This window comes from Centruroides vittatus, unplaced genomic scaffold (genome assembly GCF_030686945.1).
Source record: "Centruroides vittatus isolate TY-2023 unplaced genomic scaffold, ASM3068694v2 contig_808, whole genome shotgun sequence".
Taxonomy (NCBI): Eukaryota; Metazoa; Arthropoda; class Arachnida; order Scorpiones; family Buthidae; genus Centruroides; species Centruroides vittatus.
This window is the reverse complement of record NW_027122526.1, coordinates 267,182-287,517: the sequence shown is the minus strand read 5'-3', so window position 1 is coordinate 287,517 and position 20,336 is coordinate 267,182. Positions and strand designations below refer to the sequence as shown.

The following is a 20,336-nucleotide window of genomic DNA, read 5'->3' as shown; positions in this document are numbered from 1 at the left end:
CGAAAAGATTTTTTCTTCTTCTTTTAAATATGACATTATTTCTTTTTCTTTGACAAATTTCTTAGTTTTATTAAGAAAAAATACTTACATTTTTCTGTCTTACATTTCCATTAAAAATAACATCGATGGTAGATTAAATTAAAATTTTAATTAGAAAATATGAGATATTTTTATTCGTATTTAAAAGATTTAATTATTTTAATTCGATCGTTAATTTATTCAAGAAAATTAAAAATTAAAGAGTATAATTATTAAAAATTCAATTTACAGTTCTATAGGCCTATCACTTCCCGAACTGATTGATATTAGAGATCGTTTTCAATCACTCTGGGAATGTAATAAAACTATAATTAGAATAAAATTTACTTAAATTATCTTTAAAGACAGTCTAATTTTCAATTCTCTATCGATTGATTCAATAATCATTTCTTAAGTAAATGATTCATTCACTCTAAATATTGATTATAAATGCTGTATTACTACTGTCAACATTAAAAAAATCATGGTATTCTCCATGTGTTAAATAATAATATAAAATTAATAAATATGTTTAGCTTATGAAATTAATTTATTATATAAGCTACAACAGAGATTCACAATATTCGCACGCATCGTTATATCGATATTTTAGTCACATTTTAACCATTACAACTAATTGCGATGACATTGAATGACGTGGCTGTTGTATTTCTGTCTTCGCTGTCTAAATTGGATATGCTAGAGGAAAAATAAGGACCTGTTTTTCTTATTTAGATTACAATGAAGGCAAGACAAACATTATTTTATTGTCTGCCGTATATTGTAATTGAATTTGAGTCTTCGCTATTTGTCGGAAAAAGTTGATGATTGCCTGATATCCAAAGCTTTGATCGTAATCAATGGTACCGCATCGTCAGTCAGAAGCTCAAGTTTATAAAATATGAATATTCCATTAAATATTTTAATATTTAATTACTTCCAAATTACTGCAAGAGTTCTCGTCTAGATATCTCAAATTGAATCAGAGGATATATATATACAGTTAAACCCTCGATAAAACACCTTCCTAAATGACGTTATCTTTGTAGAACGGATCTTCCCAATAACTAATTATAAAGTATAGAACCATTAAGCATTTATGAATTGTTAAATGTACGATTTTATATCGCAACGATAAATTTTCAAACTCACGAACTCGACATTGTGTATACATTTCGGTATTATATAAATAATTCTTATTGTTTGAAGTATTTCAGCACACGATTTAGTGTGCCGATTTCGGAAGCAAACAAATGGTATCGCTAAAATCGAAGTTTGATTGTAAAATATATATATATATATACAGGCCTTAGCTTACATGTAACTTACAACACAGCATATGTACTATGTTTATTCTCGAAACTCTATATTACTATTATCCTTATTATATGGGAATTGGGCGATGATCAATGTTCCCACGCTCCTCTCAAATCTCCGTTGGTGTCTTATAAGTGCTACTTGGGATTTTTCTAACGAAATCTAAATCTTTGCAAAATTTTCACTTAAAATTCGAGATGCTTTGTGTGACATTTAAATAGCAAATTAAAAATAAACATACAACGAACTTTAATAATAATAATAATAAGTTAGACATTTTTTCTTTAGTATTTTAAAATAATATTCAGTTTGTATAATTAAGTTACTAATTAATTTGCGCCCACTGCTTCTAAAGATAAAATATTCATAAAAACTTATAAAAAAATATATGTGAAGTATTTAATTTACTCTCTTGTTTTTATTTTGTTCAAATTTATCTCTGGTAATTCTTAATATTGTCCTTAAGTTCTTTCAATATATTTTAAATTTAGTCTGTCATTATATGTTCTTTTTTTCATTGTTGACTTTCTATACCGTGGGCACTGAGAGGTCCTTTTTAATCCTACGCACCATGAGTTCGGCCGAGATAAGGGACATTACATACCTGAAGAAAACGTTTCAATTTGGAAAAATAGTGTTATTTCTATCAATTGCCATAGCTTATAAGGAAAGACAACGATTAAAATAGTCGTTTGAATGTTAGTAAAGCTTTTAGATTAGAAAAAAATCAAATCATAAGATCAAAGAGATTCGAATAATCAGAATTCATGTTGCTACCTTCGGTATATTTGTAATAAATTTGATTCTGAAAAATCAATCTTATGTGGGAGTAGAAAGTTCATCCCTTCAATATGGACGATATTTCACCTTCTAAAGATTATATCGACAATTTGTAACAAATTACACATTACAATAAAATTAATGTACATTTTCGATGACAGGTTACATTTCGGAAATTACAATATTTCCCTCCTCAGTGGGTTTCTTTCAAACAAGCCAAACGAAGCACAAACACTTTTTTGATACTCTTACACAATATTTTAATATTCCAATTGTTTTTTCCCCCTATTTTCATAATAAAATAGTTTCTTCCTGTGTTATTTTCTTTAACCATACGCATTCCGCATGGTCCTTGTCGTTATTCCGAAATGCATCTGGGTAAAATAAAGTTGTCGATAGGCTAGAATTTTTGTAATCTCTGGATGTGATAATTCCTAGAGAATAACGGTGTTTGAACTGGTTACATATTGATATTTACTGGTTATTTATGGATATTTTTACTGGTTATTTATGCGAGTCAAGATTTCTGTTTCCTCTCGCAAGAAATTCGCTACAGTTCATTGACTGCAAGTGTAGCTAAAAAAGGATATTATTGCTCATTTAATGAAAGCCGAATTCAATTTTTTGATGCTTAATATAACAATAATTTATTTTCTGTTAAATAAAAAAGAATTTAAAATTTTTGATAAAAAACTCGTTCGTTTAGATCGAAGTGTCTCCATGCAATAAGAGAACAATAGACACGAACAATTCTAATCTGGTCAATATGGCTTTGTTTTCATATTAAAACATTTTCGGGTATCACTTTACATATGGACTATCCTTTTTTTCTCTTATTTCATAAAATACAGCTAAGTTACGGGGTTGCAAGATTGGGCTACGAGTAGCAGATTGAGATACCTGCAGGACTCTAGCTACTATTTTTGGACGACTTACTACGTTTTCAGCCTCTTTAAAAGAAATTTAGGCTACATTTAGAGGAATTCCGCTTTACTTTTTATAAAAATCTATCTGGCGACCTGTGAGCTTCTCACCGGACACATGCTATTTACCTATATTATTAGTATTATTATTATTAATTAACGAAAATAGCATTCTGTAATATGTAAATTTCGGACGATTCGAAATCGCGAATATTTCGTCCCTTGAATTTCGAACTAACGAGGATTTCCTGTTGTAATATTCATAACAAATACGCGAATTATATTGTTTTTGTATCTTGTGTCTACGGAAACTTTTGATCAAGACTATTAAAACTATAAAATATCAAAGGTTCAACCAAATCTACCCAGATTCATTCTTTGTTTTTTATTATAAATCTTAAAATATAATTTAAAAGTATTGATTTCTATTAAAATTCCCTATCATTTGAAAATACAAGACAAAAAAACAAATGAAAAAATTAGACGAAACTTTTTTCTTTGCTTTATATGATTTTTCAGTTTACCTTAGCATCATTGATATTTATTTTGAATAATAATATAATTATAAAATTACATTAATTACACATTAATTTGGTTAAACAAAATAATTATTTAATTATATTATATCTTGATTTAATTTTCTTTTATCGAGAACATTGGTAATCAGCAAATTCCTGCAGTTTAGTATTGTTAACGTTATTTTTAATCTTTTCCAAGTTTCTAATCTTTAAGAAACAATTTTAGTTCATTTGTTTCCTTATATAAAACGAACAATTATTTATTGTGACATCGTCATAACGCCGGACTCCACATTTTTAGATCTCGATGCACAATGATCTTGATTTTAGTAGTGTCTTGCCCCTGTATAACATACTTTTCCAGTAAAGAAGAGAGTCATGCCTGAATCTATCTAACTGTTCTAAAAAAATTTTTTTAATTGAAATAACGTGACTTCCGGTCTAAGTTCGTATATATTTAATCGCGGCCACGGGGTCCTAAGCTTTCCCTATCTGGTCTCGAATTTCATCTAGTTCATTTAACTCCGTTCTCGAGATTAAGGAAGGACAAACAGTAGACCCATGCTAGTGGGAATTTATAGGTGTGCAAGTTTAAAATCGCAGGCCAATAATAGTAAACATCTTATAAATTTAAATTCGCATCTACAATTAATAGCACAGTTTAGGTTAATAATCTTTTAACTAATTTTTATAAAATAATGTATATTAATTTATTTTTAATTGTCTACTTGGACATTACTCATTAGTAGGACTTTATACTGGTGTTTAGAATTTGACACAATAATGAGAGTTAGTTCGGAAAAAACAAATTTTCTTTATTATATCACCTGTAGTAGTAATTTTTTCTATACACTTATACGTGTTTCGGGCCAACCTGCCCCTCATCAGCAGTATTACCACAAACCACTAAAAATAATTAAATAAATAAGATATTGTGTATAATAAATACCCGACAATAAAACACTTTTTTAAAACAAAACTTACAGTGAAAACGTATCCTAATACCTTGTACAAGGTATGTTAGCCCGAAACACGTATAAGTGTACAGAAAAAATTACTATTACAGGTGATATAATAAAGAAAATTTGTTTTTTTCTAAACTAACTCTCATTATTGTGTCAAATTTTAAACACCAGTATAAAGTACTACTAATGAGTAACGTCCAAGTAGACAATTAAAAATAAATCAGAAGTAAGGACGGTAAGGCATTTTGAACCATATATGATTTTTTAAAAACTTTTTCAGCCCTTTGGATACTAAGAGGGCCTTCTTCCATACCCATTGAGGTTCAACTAGGCCCACAATAGGGGCGACTGGGAAGTGAGGGACAGAACCTATATATTCCTGGGAAGTTGCTCGCACGGATTCGATCCCGGATCCCCAGTGAGATCAAACCATGAAGTTATGCTGTATCAAGTCGAAAGAGAGAAAACAATCAAATATAAATTAAAATCAAACTTACTTACAACAATAATAAGACATATAAAGACAAAAAGCAGCATATTCCGGTTATGGTTTTTCGTTTTGAATTATTTTATACTTTAAAATAAACAAACTAATGAAACATACGATGAATTTGAATGCGAAAATATCACGCAATGTCAAATCCTTACGATTCTTCCTCAACTTATATTATTCCACCGTTGTAATGAATTGTTGTAATGTTATCTTTACGAGGCATAATAAATACACTAGCATAAATTGAAGGCGAACATCATGAGATGGATCAATTTTAACCATACTTGGTGATAATGTTAAGAGATCTGATAAGAATAAATCTTCAGCAGCACTTAACAGTTTATGAAACAGTCTTATTTATGAGTAAATAGTATATTTTTCAGATTTACTATTAGTTTTACAAAATTTTAAAAACGTTACTTTAGTTCTTCCGTACAATATATTAAATATACACACAGCTAGAATATACCAGAATTTCTTTATACATTAGGCCGGTGGCTCACTCACAGGGGGCCAAGGGGCTTTGGCACCTCTCTGGCAAAGTTTTTTCTTAAATAAAATTATTTTATTTGTGTTTTTTTATTACTTATGAATCAGCGACCGCATGACTTGGAAATTTTATTGAATTAGCATTAAAAACTTTTTTATCTGTTCAACTCGTATCCCCAAGATTAAATTTTGAGTGCGCCATTGCAGTAGGTCCTCGATTTAACGGATTGATGAGGAAAGTAATATTGTCTACGAAGGCATAGTTAGATCGATTATAGTAGGGATGGCCCTAGCAAATTTTGAGATGGCCTTACTGGAAGTCTCTCATTCACGTGCCTCAGAGAAAGAAGATTTAGGCCTTCTCCCAGAAAATCTTTGAAATATAATACTTCATCACTAAACACCTTTGGTTGCTGAGAAACATTTATTTGCTTATACATTAATTATACAGCCTAACGTATAGGCTATCCTCAGGTGACTGATTTTTGGAACATCAGTTAAAAACTGTTCTGAAATAGAATACATTATGTACAGAATATAGAACATTAAACTTTAAATATTACACTAAACACTTAACAGCCAAAAGTGTTTAGTAATTCTCAGCAGAAAGAATAATTAATGGGTTCTGTTTTCATGATATAATACTATTAAATAATGTGTATACAAAAATGTTGTAAAAATATTCGAAATTTAAACATTAAAAATTTATAAATAGAATTTCGTCATTTGGAACAATGAACAGGGATGATTGAGCCACCTTGGCCCTGTCTAGCTACGGGCCTATCGTCTATTGCGAATATCCATTAAATCGAATGTATTTTAAACAAATATATAGGTCTATATATTAATGACGAATTTACAATGTACAGAATTTATTATAATGTGTGAATAAAGTATGAATAAAATGAATAAAATATTATTGTAATGTACATTGAATAATTTAAGCACGCCAGTAAAACATCTGTTAAAAATTTAAAAATAAATTCATGACAGGAAATAAACTTCATTTTAATTAAATACATCAAAAAAAAACTATACAATGTAACTAATAGAATGTTTCCATTCCACTGATGTTAATGCATTGACTCAACCTTTTAGAGTACTCTATTCGCGAATAAAAGTTTTAAATTTCTCTTTTAGAATAGAAATTTTATGTCCGCTAAATTGGGATCTTTTAAACTGAGACCATACTGTGCACGTATTTCTCTGAATTGAGAGTGTGGATAGATTATTAGGTTACATGAAGAGGAATGTCATTCCAAGAAATTCTTTGCCGCCAAGTTGCAGGGAAGTTTCGACAGCGCTTTGTTGCTAGTGCCAGCTAATGAAAGAAGAGTTTGCTTCCCATCATCAGATTCTGGACCATATGACAAACAGACAGATGGTAAAATAATAAGATTCGATGAATGAAATTATAAGAAAAATATTAACTGCAATGTAGATAAGAAATTCTGTAGCTTGTACATTATTAGTAGGATTAAAAGTGTTTATTTCTTTTAAGATCACGTGTCCCATTGACCTGCGTGCAACCTATCGTCATGAATGTCATTAGAAGTTCTATGACAAGTTTAACTAGAAAGAGAAATAGTAGTCAATAGTGTTCAGTAATGAAAGTCATTTCTTTCTGGGGTGTAATGAAAGACGAATTAAAATTAGAAGACACCCAAGAGAGCGAGCGAGCGAACATTGTATAAATTGCACACCCCAGCTTATGACATACGATATGACCCAAAATATTTTCTTGTATTCTTGAAGGCTCATTTTTACTGTCCAGTAATATTATAAATCCAGTTATTCTCTATTTTTGACAAACATAAACAAGGCAATGCTTTACACTCACCTAGCCAACCTCACTAGACAAACTCTTCGGAATATAAATGTCCTTCCATGATCTGTAAGATCATCAGACATGTTTCCTATTGAGCACGTATGGATCATGATTGGATGACAACTACATCAATTGACTTTCCTAGAACGTAATTTATAACAGAATCAGGACTTGTACTCAAACACTCGATTTTAATCAGCTAATGTCACACAGTGTCCATCCTATATACCGAATAAATTTTTTTCCTATCAAGTTAAAACGCCAATTTGCATAAACACTATAAACTCACAAAATTTCAACACGAATGGATAATCTTTCAAGCTGTTCCACTTTCATTTTTAGCCAGTGTATGATTACTTCTTTCACTATAACTTACTGTAATTAATTGTGATCTAATAAAATATTATATGTACGATAGTATAATATTAAGGGTATGATAAGGGTGTAAAATTCTTTGCATAACAATTCAAAATAATTTTGTGAGATATCTTCTTAAACTATTCCGTTCAGTAGAGTAAACTACAAGAAAAATCGAAATTAATATTTTAATTGATTAAAAACCTATACAAAAGAATTAAAAATAGACAATATACGTTGGGTCAAAAACACATTTGGAACTGAAAAGGAAACAGAAAAAGTTATTTATTTAAACAGGAATTTGTGATTATGTAAAATGTTTTATTACAAAAATTAATTAAATTTTAACTCATTTAATAAACAAACCAATAAATCACGCTGTTTATCAAAATAAATTTTAATCGATAAATTCTTGCTATTTAAATATGCAAATACGTTAAAAACTTTCGTAAAATGGAAAATTATTAATGGTTTAACAGATATTCAATTTTATTCAGTTAATTGTAATTTCATTAAAACTATAATTTTAATTAATTTTTAACTAAAATACGATGCAGTTATCTACATTTTAAAAGATCGAATATTTAATTATTATATAAAGTAAACGATTACTCAACAATATTAAATAAGTAGTATTTTAATCATTTATTTTACGTTATCAACTGAAATAACCTATATATTATATATATATATTCGCGTTATAATTTTATCTTTAATATACAGTACAAAAAACTCCAATTTAAATTATAAATTATTTGGAGAAAAGTATTTTATATTATGTAAAATTAAGCATTAGCGTCATTACCCGGAAAGCTTTCATAAACTATAAGATAATTAAGATTGTGGGCCATTTAACGTAATTAGTAGAATATTCAAGTAGCGTATACGATTATGAGTTTTTACACATCTTGCATTAAAAGTAAAGAGAAGATCTAACTGCCAGTTGTCACGATACATTAATCAGGTCACGGCTAAAGAACAATATTTTATTGCACTAAAAATATTGTAAATTTTATTAAAAATATTCTTTTAAAATAAACAATTTTAAATCCTTACTTATTTTGGAGTATAAAACTGTAATTTTAGTTATTTTTACTTTAAAAAAAATGAAAATATAACGTACGGATGAATCGAGGTTTCATTTAAAAAAGGAGGCATGTTGCCAAATTAATATAACTATTAAGAACAAATATAACATAAAATAAATTTATAAGGCTTTTACTTATTGCTTCGATGCATAAATTTTTGATTTTAGGAAGTACACACAGGCATATTTTTAGATTTTTATGCCTAATAATGCCATTAGCATGATAATTCATTTCCACGAATCATAACAATAAAAATCTTTAACATAGAAATTTTTTAGGAATAAATGAATAGAGGTAATTTATCATTAAAAATTAAATGTATATACATAAATTAAAGATGAATTATTTGATGTAATATTTTCAAAATTCAATTTTCGTAATTTTAAATCCTATTTACATAAATTATGAAATTTATTTAGTTGACTTCAATAAGACCTCGACACACTAACCCAAGTAGATCTAGTTATTACGATGTCGATAAGAAAATTTTATATAGAGTAACCTATTTACAGTTTATTTCAATATGAAAAATCTATTAGAAACTTTCAATATTATTATAATCCACAAATATCTTTTATACACGAGAAAATGTTATCTATTCGCAGGCAAATCTCAATCATTCTTTCTTACACTATTTCAGAACACGATATTGAAGAAGAGGGGTTCTTCCATACAAGTGTAACGTCAACAGCATTCTCATAAAGCTGCTTTTGTCTTGATGTAATTTGATCAAGCTACATCACGTAGGGAATGCAATCTTTTAATCACAGCGGGTAACCATTTATTTATCTAATAATACCCGACTATCAAGGTCAAAATTTGATACCTTTTTTGTTTAATTCTTTCCGTTGATGTCCCTAAATCATTATTAACATGATATAGTCAATTCATTTCTTAAAAAATCCAAGCTTTCAATTTAGATATAATTACTCTTTAAAAAAATATTTTGTATAGGAAAAAAAACTAACTCGTATTAAAAAAAATCACAAAATTATAAAATGTTCCTGTAACGGTCAATAATAGCTATAATGATGTTAAATTATTTGCTGTTCACTTGTATCCATTAAATATACACTAATGGAAGTTCTGTTGTAGAGCAAGTAATTCATTGATGTTAATAGTAATTACACTTTACAAAACTTTTGTTATGAACTAAGCTTACTATTAAGTTTATATAACATTCTATAAATCAAAAATTGTTAATATTTTCAGTTAAAATTCTTTTAAAAGGTTAATATTTTTTGTACTGTATTTTATTTAATATAAAATTAGGCTAATAGTAACAAATTATACAAAAAAAAATTCATTTTAATTAAGTTTTAATTGTACTCGATAAAGAATTTAATATGATTCCAGAAATAGACAATTCGGGAATTAAATTATAAAATAATTAATAAAATTTAAAAATGGCGATGGTAAATACAAGTCTGGTATTCTCCTTCTAGCAACTTTTAAATAAATTTCTATTTAAAACGCTCTTTTAGAAGATTTGCGTGAAACTTTAATAGACATTTAAATATAATAAAATTACCGTTTTATAAAACATGCAGGACATTCTATCTTCATCGTCAGCATTGGGACAATCGACAAATCCATCGCATATTACACGATTATCCACGCAGATATAACGTCCATTTTTATTCGGTTTCGGACATGGAATTTTCTGCATTCCGTCTGGAGCGGGTGGGCATTCTGTTACATAAATCATATATAAATTATATAGTTTTAATTTTTATTATATGATCTAATCTAGTTTCTGTAAACAGAAAGTAATCGTTTATTTCTTTTATATATTAATCGCATGAATTATTAATGGAGATATCAAATTTTCCAAACAGGAGATTTATAAATTTATAATTATCCTTCTATCTAGAGAAAATATGACGTCGCGACTCCCGCTGTATGATTGATTATCAATCCCTTTTACGTCACGGTATTTTTAAAAATAAACCAATAGCGCTCAAATTTTAGTTTAATATAAAAATTATAGCATTACCATAACGTAAAATTATAAATAACATATTTTAAATGAAGAAATTTAAATAATTTTTTTTAAAAATTTCTAACAAACGCTATAAGTTTATTTGTATCACTAAATATTTCAAAATGGCTTTATAATACATTTCAAAATATAATTCGCGTGTGTGATTGGCTATTTTCAAAATTGAAACTGACATCTTAAGCGATTTCGAATCTGATTTGCTATCATTCAAAAGTATGTTTGCCGTTTATTGGTTAATAAATGACAATATACTTTAAAATCCATTTGACCTTTGAAAGATGGCAAATTAGCTTCGGAATTACTTCTACTGTGTCAATTTAGTTTTTAAAAATAGCCAATTACGCTGGAGAATTTATAAATGACGCAAAATTTTATTTTTTATTTAAAATATCTAATAATTTTCGAATTTTTTAAAATCAAAAATTGAGTATAATAAAGGGGGGGAAAGTGTATTGTAAAAACATTTGACGTAGACAACAACGCACATTCGCTTTAAAGAAATAAAACATATTCTAATAATAGATGAATGGGATTTAAATATTCATTTAAATCCCATTTCGGTCGTAAAAAGAGTAAAATTTGCATCTGTTGCGAAGAAACATTAAAAAAAAAAAAAAAAAAACTGACTAGTAAAAGGAAGTATAAAGTAGGAACTGTCGCCACACTCATTTAAATAGAACTGGCTATAAAATTCTAACCCATTGATATCATATAGAGGTAAGGCCCCATAACGAAGGGCGTGGTTGAAACAGAGTTGAAGTTGTGCCAAATTTAACATAAATTAGCACTATTCTTAACTATTAATATTAATTTTTATTCTTAATTAAGATACAGTGAATAATTTATGGAAACATCTACCAGATATAAAAAAGCAGGTGTTCCCATCGTCCATTATAAAAAGACTTGTGCGTGGGAGTAAAGATAAAGATAAATTTTCTCAGAAACTAGAAAGGAAATTAATGTGGGCGGAATTTGTTTTGGAAAAATTATATATATAATATATATATATATGAAAGAAAGGTAACTCTGAACAATATATATCAATAAGTTATTCCCAAAATAGATTGTATCAATTCCGTATATACTGTATATATATATTTTTTAAAAATGACTTATTGATATATTGTTCGGAGTTGGTTTGTTTTGTAAGTAATCTTAACCATCGATATCTGTCTGTGAAAGGAGCTTGATAGAGCCTTTAGGATGGAAAGACTTCAAAGAAATTCTTAAATATTTTCAAAGATTCGAAAAATCCTAATTCCTATCCTATCTAATAGCTCAAAATTCAACAGTAAAAACTAAAAACAATTTCTCTTATATTACATTAACTGTGCATAATAAAAGATATTAAATTTAAAATCTGTATTAAAATAAATTTCTCTGATGTTCAGCAATGAAAGAATTTCATTTTACAATGGCAGTAGAGTTATTTTAAATCAATTAATTCTGAAATTTAACGATTGATGGCACAATTTACATAAATGAGTGTTTAAATAAACTACTAATGTGCTAAACTTAAATATATTTTATTATTATTTTTTTGCTTATTCATTCGCAAATTTAACAGTATATTAGTTATTCAACTAGTCGAAGACGTTGATATTAATACATTATTAATAAATTACCTTAATTTAATTAAACAAGTCTGTATTAAATCTTATAAACTATTTTATCAATTTTAACTTAATTAAATATGATTATAGAACACCTCTTATTATCTAGGATTATAAAGGATTAATCATTTTCTACATTACATTTAAATCGATATTTTCATTAATTTCATTTAGATACGAAACACTACAACTAAATTATACAACGTCAATATTTCAAATTTGAAAAAGTAGACACGCATTTTTTTATTCTTATTTTTTTAAAAAAAGAAAGAAAATTTTGTCTAAATTTAATTATATTTTTGATTATTTAAAAAAAATTAGATTTAAAAAAATAATCCATTATATTTTATGCAATATCATATGTCATAAATTCAAGATATTAAATAAAATTATCTAAAATTAAAAAAAAAGTAAGCGGTCAAATTTTTACTTTATTTAAATTTTTTCTGTAATTGATTTTTTACAGTTATTTTACGAATTATAAAATAAACATTTTTCTTGTAAAGTTTATTTTTAATTAAATTTTATTAAATATTCTTCAAGATATACTTAAAAATTTTTCTCTGTCATTTATCCAGAATATACTACAAATGATGAATGATGAAAAATTGTTGTTGTTCCTACCATCTTTGCTTTTTATCTGTTTATTCTCTTCTATATTCCCTTAACGTTTTATAAATATTTTTTCTATGACACTATAGGAATATTTAAATATATTAACTATAAATAAGATGCTTCCAGTTGCTTATGGCCATAAAACTTTACATTTGAAATTATCAAGCATTGTTTTTTATTACTTTTTTCTTCTTGTCTAGTAGAATGATGATTTTTTCTCTTAATAATTCTTTTATACTAATCTAGAAACCTTTTCTTAATCCGTTTTTCTTAATCATCTTATCAGTTTTCTCTATAGATTACAATTATCTAAAAACAAACTTTCTAAGAGCAAATAACAACGAAATCGTTCAATATTATTGATTTATTATATTTTTTTTTTCGTATTTTATTTTCTTATTTACATACATTAGAATTGATTTGTAAATTAATTTAGGATGTAAATTCTTAAAATTTTATTTAAAATATTCTATTAAAGTTTACGTAATAAGCTTGTAAACAATAGAATTTTAGTTTTTTTTTAAAAAAATCGCTTAGAGAAAACGCAAGAGCGTAGGGATTTATTAAATTCAAAGATTTATTTAAAAATTTTCAATGTCTGTTCTTTTGAAAAAGATTGGTAATCTGTCCGGTTCCTAATGCAAATATCCAATTAAATAACCCTTAAAAACTTCATTCTTTTTATAAATAGTAAATCACTTAAAGAAGATGTTGAAAATTTATGAATTCATAAATCATTGTTTTTTGAAAGTTTGAGTATCCGTAAGCTATCCGAAGGAAGTTTTATGATCTGGATCTTTTCAAAATATCTAAAACGATTTCGTAATTCGTAGTCAGATATAAGATATTTCTGTCAGCAAACCATTCACGAATTTTTCTAATAGATTCATAAACATCGTCTACAAATATTTTACATTCAAGCGAGTTAATCGATTTTTTTAAATTAACGATTAAATTCATTTCCTTGTAGTATATAGGCTATGTTTAATTGATAATTTATAAAGGAAAATCCTTCAACTATAAAGAATATTCGTAAATAGAATAATTAAGAATAGTTTAATTAAAGATAGAGAGATTTAATATAAGAAATGAATTTTCTAAACACTTAAGGTGGTTTTCAAAACTTTTCTGAATAAATAGATTATTTTTATGAAGATTTGAATGATTATTGAATTTATAAACACTCATATCAAACTAAGTTTTATTCGCGGCGGTTAGACATTGTTCGGAATAATAGATTTTTCCTTTTTTTCCCCCTACTTTTTAAAAAGATTCGATTTTTAATTAATTTTATAAATACTTCAACAAGTCTGTCGTGTACCCTTCAGCAGTTTATAAATAAATTCATTTTATTCTATAGAATGTATAGTTTGACGGCTAATTACAAAAATTTTGTCAGAGATTAACTATTGTAAATTATAAAAAAGAAAAGAAATGATATTTTTTTTATTCTCTACATAAACTTGATTTTGGTATTAATATCATAAACACTCGAAGCAATTCAATATTTATTCATTAGTAGCTATGGATTGTCTGTAATATTTGATTCGAACTTATTCTCTAGAAAGATATAATTTCATTATTAATTTCATAAATAGATAAACTAATTTTTATTTTATAATAAAATAAATAACCGAGATTAGTGTATGTTCTGTTATCTATTGTTATTCAGTTTCCGTATAAATTTTGTCAACAGTTATCGACACTTTTAGTGAATCAAGAATAAGTAGAATCAATTCTTATTCTATGGAAAGATTCATACTAAATATTAATTTGATTAATAATTAATTTGGAAATCTAATAATAATAACTTAATAATAATAAATAATAATAAATTAATTCATACTAATAAAGTATATTCTTAGAATAAATATAGACATATGTAATTTTAATTATTAAATTGACTTTATTTGCATATTAATTTCATAGTCACAAATTCATAAATAGAAACCTACATAAATTTACATAAATAATTTTAAAATTTTATAAAATTATAATTCGATTCAAATTACAAAATTTCAATTCAATTATAATATTTTAAGCAATGGTCATTATAATTATAGAATATCTAAGCAAGGCTATAAGCCTTAGGCTATAGCATAATATAATAACTGTTCGAACACTTGTTATTGTATAAAATAATGAATGTGAATTGTATTTTATGTTACAAAATACAAATAGAAATTCTTTAACTAGTATTTAATAATAATAGTTTAAAGTTTTCTGTAAAAATTTAACATAAAATACCAGTTAAAATATACTGATTAGCTTACGAAAATGGTAATGGTAAACACACTAGTGGATTATATTAACGATGATTTCTTAACTATGTAATGACACGTTACAATAATTTCCAAAATTTAAGATTTACAGCGGTTTTAAATATCATATAAGCTTCATAATACTTTTAAAATACTCATAAAGGCGGTTATTCGTGAATATTTTTATAAATATTTATTAATTTTAAATTCATTTATACGTTTTTAAAGAACTAGAAATTCATTTCAGACTAAAATTATTATCATTGTAAGTATCTTTTAATAAAACTTTAAATCGAATGATATTTTCGTAATTATTCACGTCTGTAAATTCAATTTAAGTTCTTTTTTAGAAATTAAATTCTAATTCTAATTTATTTATTTAACTGTATAATTTTAATTATTATGAAAATTTAATTTGTTTTTAATTTTTTTAAATGTATAAACCTTTCTTTTTCTTTGAAAAAAATAAGTCCAATTTCGATGCAATTGTTATAATTCTCAAAACGATTCAACGTTTAGTTTATCAATAATTTATAACTTGTTAAAGGAAAATAAGTGAGTTAAATCGTCTGGAATAATTTAATCTATAAGCTTCCATTACCCGAAGATGTATTTATCCTGGAAAACGGATTTGAATCTATTTTAATATCTTGAAAATCCCAATATGACTGGAAAGTAAATTTATGAATACTTCAATTCAGTCGAAGTGTCTTTATTCTAAATAATCTAAAATAGATTATCCATAACAAACAGCGGTTTACTAACGCCATAGATTGGATTTACAATTTGACAATCATTCAACAAAATGTAATGTTTATTTATTAATATTCTGCGTGCTATTTAGAATAAATGGGTTTGTTTATACTCTAGAATATTTTCCGGAATTTCTATAGTTTTAATATAAAGTTAATGTATTAATAGTTATGAGATACATTATCTAAAATATAACAATAATCGTTCGTTTTCTAGAACTGGGTTGTATTTTTAATATATTAACTTGGAATATAAATTTAATTAATTAAAAATGAATAGAACATTTTTAATTGACATATAGTTTTGGTTTGGTTTAGAAAATTCTAAAAATATTCGAATAATTTAATATTTATTCGATAATATTTCATATAACGTGTAAAATTAAACAGTTCACTTTCAGTTTCAATTAAACTCTTAACAAGTATTCATTTGATATTCGTTTATCGATAAATACAAATTCTTTAGAAAATGGATTAATCTTTAAAGTGATTCGACCTCACTGTATGATTTTCTAAATATTTCAAATCAATTTAAAATTTCTTAGACAATAAAATAGAAAATTTAGAATAAATAAATACTCTGTAATGCCATAGAGATTTGGTCGGGATTAGAATCCCATAAACACTCAAATCAATTTAACCTTTATTCATCAACGGTTATAAATTGTTTAGAATAAATAAATCACTTCTTTTTATTATTTAAAATAACAATTTTTATAAATTAACCGAACGTTCACTTATTAAAAATTTTATATTCATTTATTTAACTTAAAAAATAACTTTAAAAGATTCCTTTTTAAATTATATTTTCGTAAGACTTTTTACTATATATATTTAGAATATATTAATACAATATAACCTTATAATTAATTCTATGTAAAACATTGGTATTTACGAATTATTCGACTTGAATTTTCATAAATATACCGATAAATATTTCTTTTAACTCACATAAATTATGAATGTTATAAAAGCTAAATTATTGCTTTAAGTAAAGGTTGAAAAGGTAAATTCTACTGAAGATTCAATCTTATCTTCTTTTTTATTGTTATTGCCCACTGTTGTTTCTTTTAGAAAACATGTTATTGGTAAACAATTCGATTTTTCTCATCCTTCTTTTTTTTTCTTTAAATACAATGTATAAAACATTTCAATCCGGAAAATCGAAGTTATTTTTATTTAATCAATCTCTATTATTACTTTATATTTCCCAGAGTATAGTGTTTTCAAAAAAACAATATAAATATATATATTTAATTTAAATTATATTTATTTAAGTTTATATAAGTGCTAAATTGTAATTCAGCCTTAGATAACCTTAATATTTAGAAAGTATTATCCTCATCAGCATTGATAGTGTTTAAAAACGATAATAATAATAAAGATTTAACAAAAATTTATAATTTTAGTGACGAGTCTTGCTCTTATGACTTTATACTCCCCTTTTCGAAGTAAATAGCTTATAAAAGTCATTATATTTTAATTAAAAATTTTCTCTTCTTTCTCTTACACGCAGCTATTTAAAACTGAAAAAAAATTACTATTTAAAAAACTCACATCTCGAATAACTATACTCTTTACTACTTTATTAATGAGTCTCTTTGCGACTTGCAAATGAGACTTATAACACAATTGTTATTCTTATGTAGTTGAACACTTTTATTTTAAAATGTTTGTTGTTTAAACAAGTTATAAAATGAACTTTAATGAAGGGAAAAGAGAGGAAAATATTAAAAATAATAAATAATTAGAACTTTCTAACGATATTCTTAAAATCTTAAATATTATTTCGAGTTTATTAATGTTAATCGAAATTTAGGATGTTAGAAGTGATGAAAGTAAAAAAAGATCGATTCGATCTTTTATTAATTATTTTATAATATTTGTTTTTAGCTCCACGACAATACTTTAATTTACTTCTAAATTTGTAGTTATTAAAATATTGAAATAAGTAAAATAATTGTTAAATGAATTATAACAGCAGCAGTGAATTGAAGTCGAGATAAGAAGCAAAAAATATTAGGTAAATTATGAATCAGGTTAATTATAGGGTTACTACATCATTCTCTTTTATTTATTTAATAGTCTGCTAACAATAGAGAGAATGTTTTACGGTTTATTTTGAAAGATGAGGTGTAAAATAGCATAATATTTCTTTATAAAATCATCTTTCAAATCTCCTAAGTACTTCCCACCTTACACCGATTTAAAATTTAAAGCTATAAATCTTAAGTAGGAGGGATAACACAAAAAGAAATGAAGAGGTTTGTTGTCTTCACTTGTTTTTCCTATCAGAAACAGAATTTATCTACTTTTCTTTCTATTTTTTTCTACGTTTATGAGGTTTCATAATCGATCTGCACGTATTAAAAAAGCATCACTTACATTCTAATTGTTAGCCGATAAGAAAAGGCTGAATGATACACCTGTTGAGGATCACGAAACAAGAATATAAATATACTGTAATATAAAATTGTAACTTGCACTTACCTATTACCGGTATGTCGTAATTTGAGGAGTTACTTTCATGATTAGAATTAATTCTTCTCGGTTGTCTGCTGAATGTAACCATCCTTATATGTTTATTAAACTCAGATAGAATAGCCGGTATCATATCTTCGTCAGAGTTTTTATCCAAAAATAAGCGCACCGATCTTCCACAACAGAAGGTCATAGTAAGTAGTAGATATGATGATACGTGTAAATACATGATGATCAGACTCTAAGGTCAACTTAACATAACTGTACACCTTAGCTACTATACCTTCTATTGGTTCGGTCGATACTGAATGAATCAGCTGATAGAGCTAGGTCCACCCACGCATACACGGTTGTTAAATTCAGTTAGAGGTTCTGACAAGAAAAAAAGAACAATAAATACTATAATAACTTCAAATTAACCTTTATTGTTTACCTTATATTGTCATATTAACATCAGGATTTATCATAAAATCAAATTATGATGTGTCTATATTTAACTTTGGAGTATAAAAGCATAACAAGAAATGTACAGGTAGAATTTTGTTTATTTAGTAACTCCTAATTAATATAAATATATCTAATTATATTATTTATTATTATATACTTTAGAATAATCGATACTTTTTATATTTTCTCTTTTTTACAGTTATTTTTTATTTATTTATTTATTTGTGAAACAATATATCTCTTACGGAAATTCAATAAAAATTTTAATTTTTTTTTCTCCTATAAATTATAATTATTTCGCCTAAATAAATGAAATATAATAGTAATAAAAACAAAATATACGATAAATTAAACAGTTTACAATATAAAACACTTACCTGTTTATTAATGTTAACAATAAATTTTAGCTAGTAAAGTGAGGAAAGTTGTAATACATATTTTATTAATTAAAAATATTTTTGCTTCTATTCACAAATAAAAAAAGTATTTGTTTAATTTTTAGAATATAAAAATTTAAAAATACCTTTTTATAATTCTTATTCCATAGAACTGAAGCCAATTTATAACGCTTATAAAGTTAAAAAGTTGATTTATTCATACATAAATATATATTTCATACGTATAAACTAAGCCGTCATTAAGTTACGGTAAGTATTAAAAGTCGGAATTAACAATTTATACATAAAATTACTCGTTTTGTAACTCACATACCAAACAGATGTAATTTACTCCAAAGTTAAAATCGAGCAGTAATTTACAGATAAACAAATCTGTAATTAAAATTTCGAAACTAATACGTTAAATTTTCAGGTTACATTAAAATCCAGCATACAATTTACATATTAAAACTAAGCCTCTTGGTTATTTTCACATAAAATTAATCTTTGCCTGTAAAATTAAAGCCCGAATTAGTAACTTGCGTATTAAAATTACGGCTCTTATAATTTTATATGTAAAGTATCAAAAATGATATTGTAATTTATACATTAACATTTAACTTTTCTTAATTTAGAAACTGTTTTGCTTACGTCTTTACTTATCCAAATAATGCACTTAAATTCCTATATAAAAACAAATTCTAAAAATACCAAATGTATCTAATCTCTTCTTTACGTTTTTAATATTATTAATATTATTATTAAGTAAAAAATCGAGCGATTTTAAGATGAATCCAGAAATTTTGCGGGCAGATCTGTGCAGGAATGGGTGGACTCAGTAGCTCAGCGACCCTCATAATCGTCTTTCTCTCCATTTTCTCTTTACCTTACTCCTATCTCATCCCTTTTCCACTTCATTCTTCCTCTCCTTCTTCTTTTCTCCAAGTTTATCTTTGAGTAAAGCTCTTCTACTTCTTCATCTCCTTCTATTACTACTACTACTACTTCTTCT

General features: G+C 25.9%; 1 protein-coding gene across 1 annotated transcript in view; it reads right to left on the bottom strand.

Annotated features, from left to right (window-relative positions):
* Positions 1-20,336, bottom strand: part of LOC136982125 (uncharacterized) — a 23,714-nt gene extending 3,378 nt beyond the window's left edge. Inside the window, exons 1-3 of the mRNA XM_067278551.1 lie at positions 20,211-20,336; positions 18,510-18,872; positions 10,308-10,468 (exon numbers count right to left, since the gene is read on the bottom strand). Coding sequence (XP_067134652.1) covers positions 10,308-10,468; positions 18,510-18,729 — 381 coding nt within the window. The 5' untranslated portion in view covers positions 18,730-18,872; positions 20,211-20,336. The remainder of the gene's footprint in view (positions 1-10,307; positions 10,469-18,509; positions 18,873-20,210) is intronic.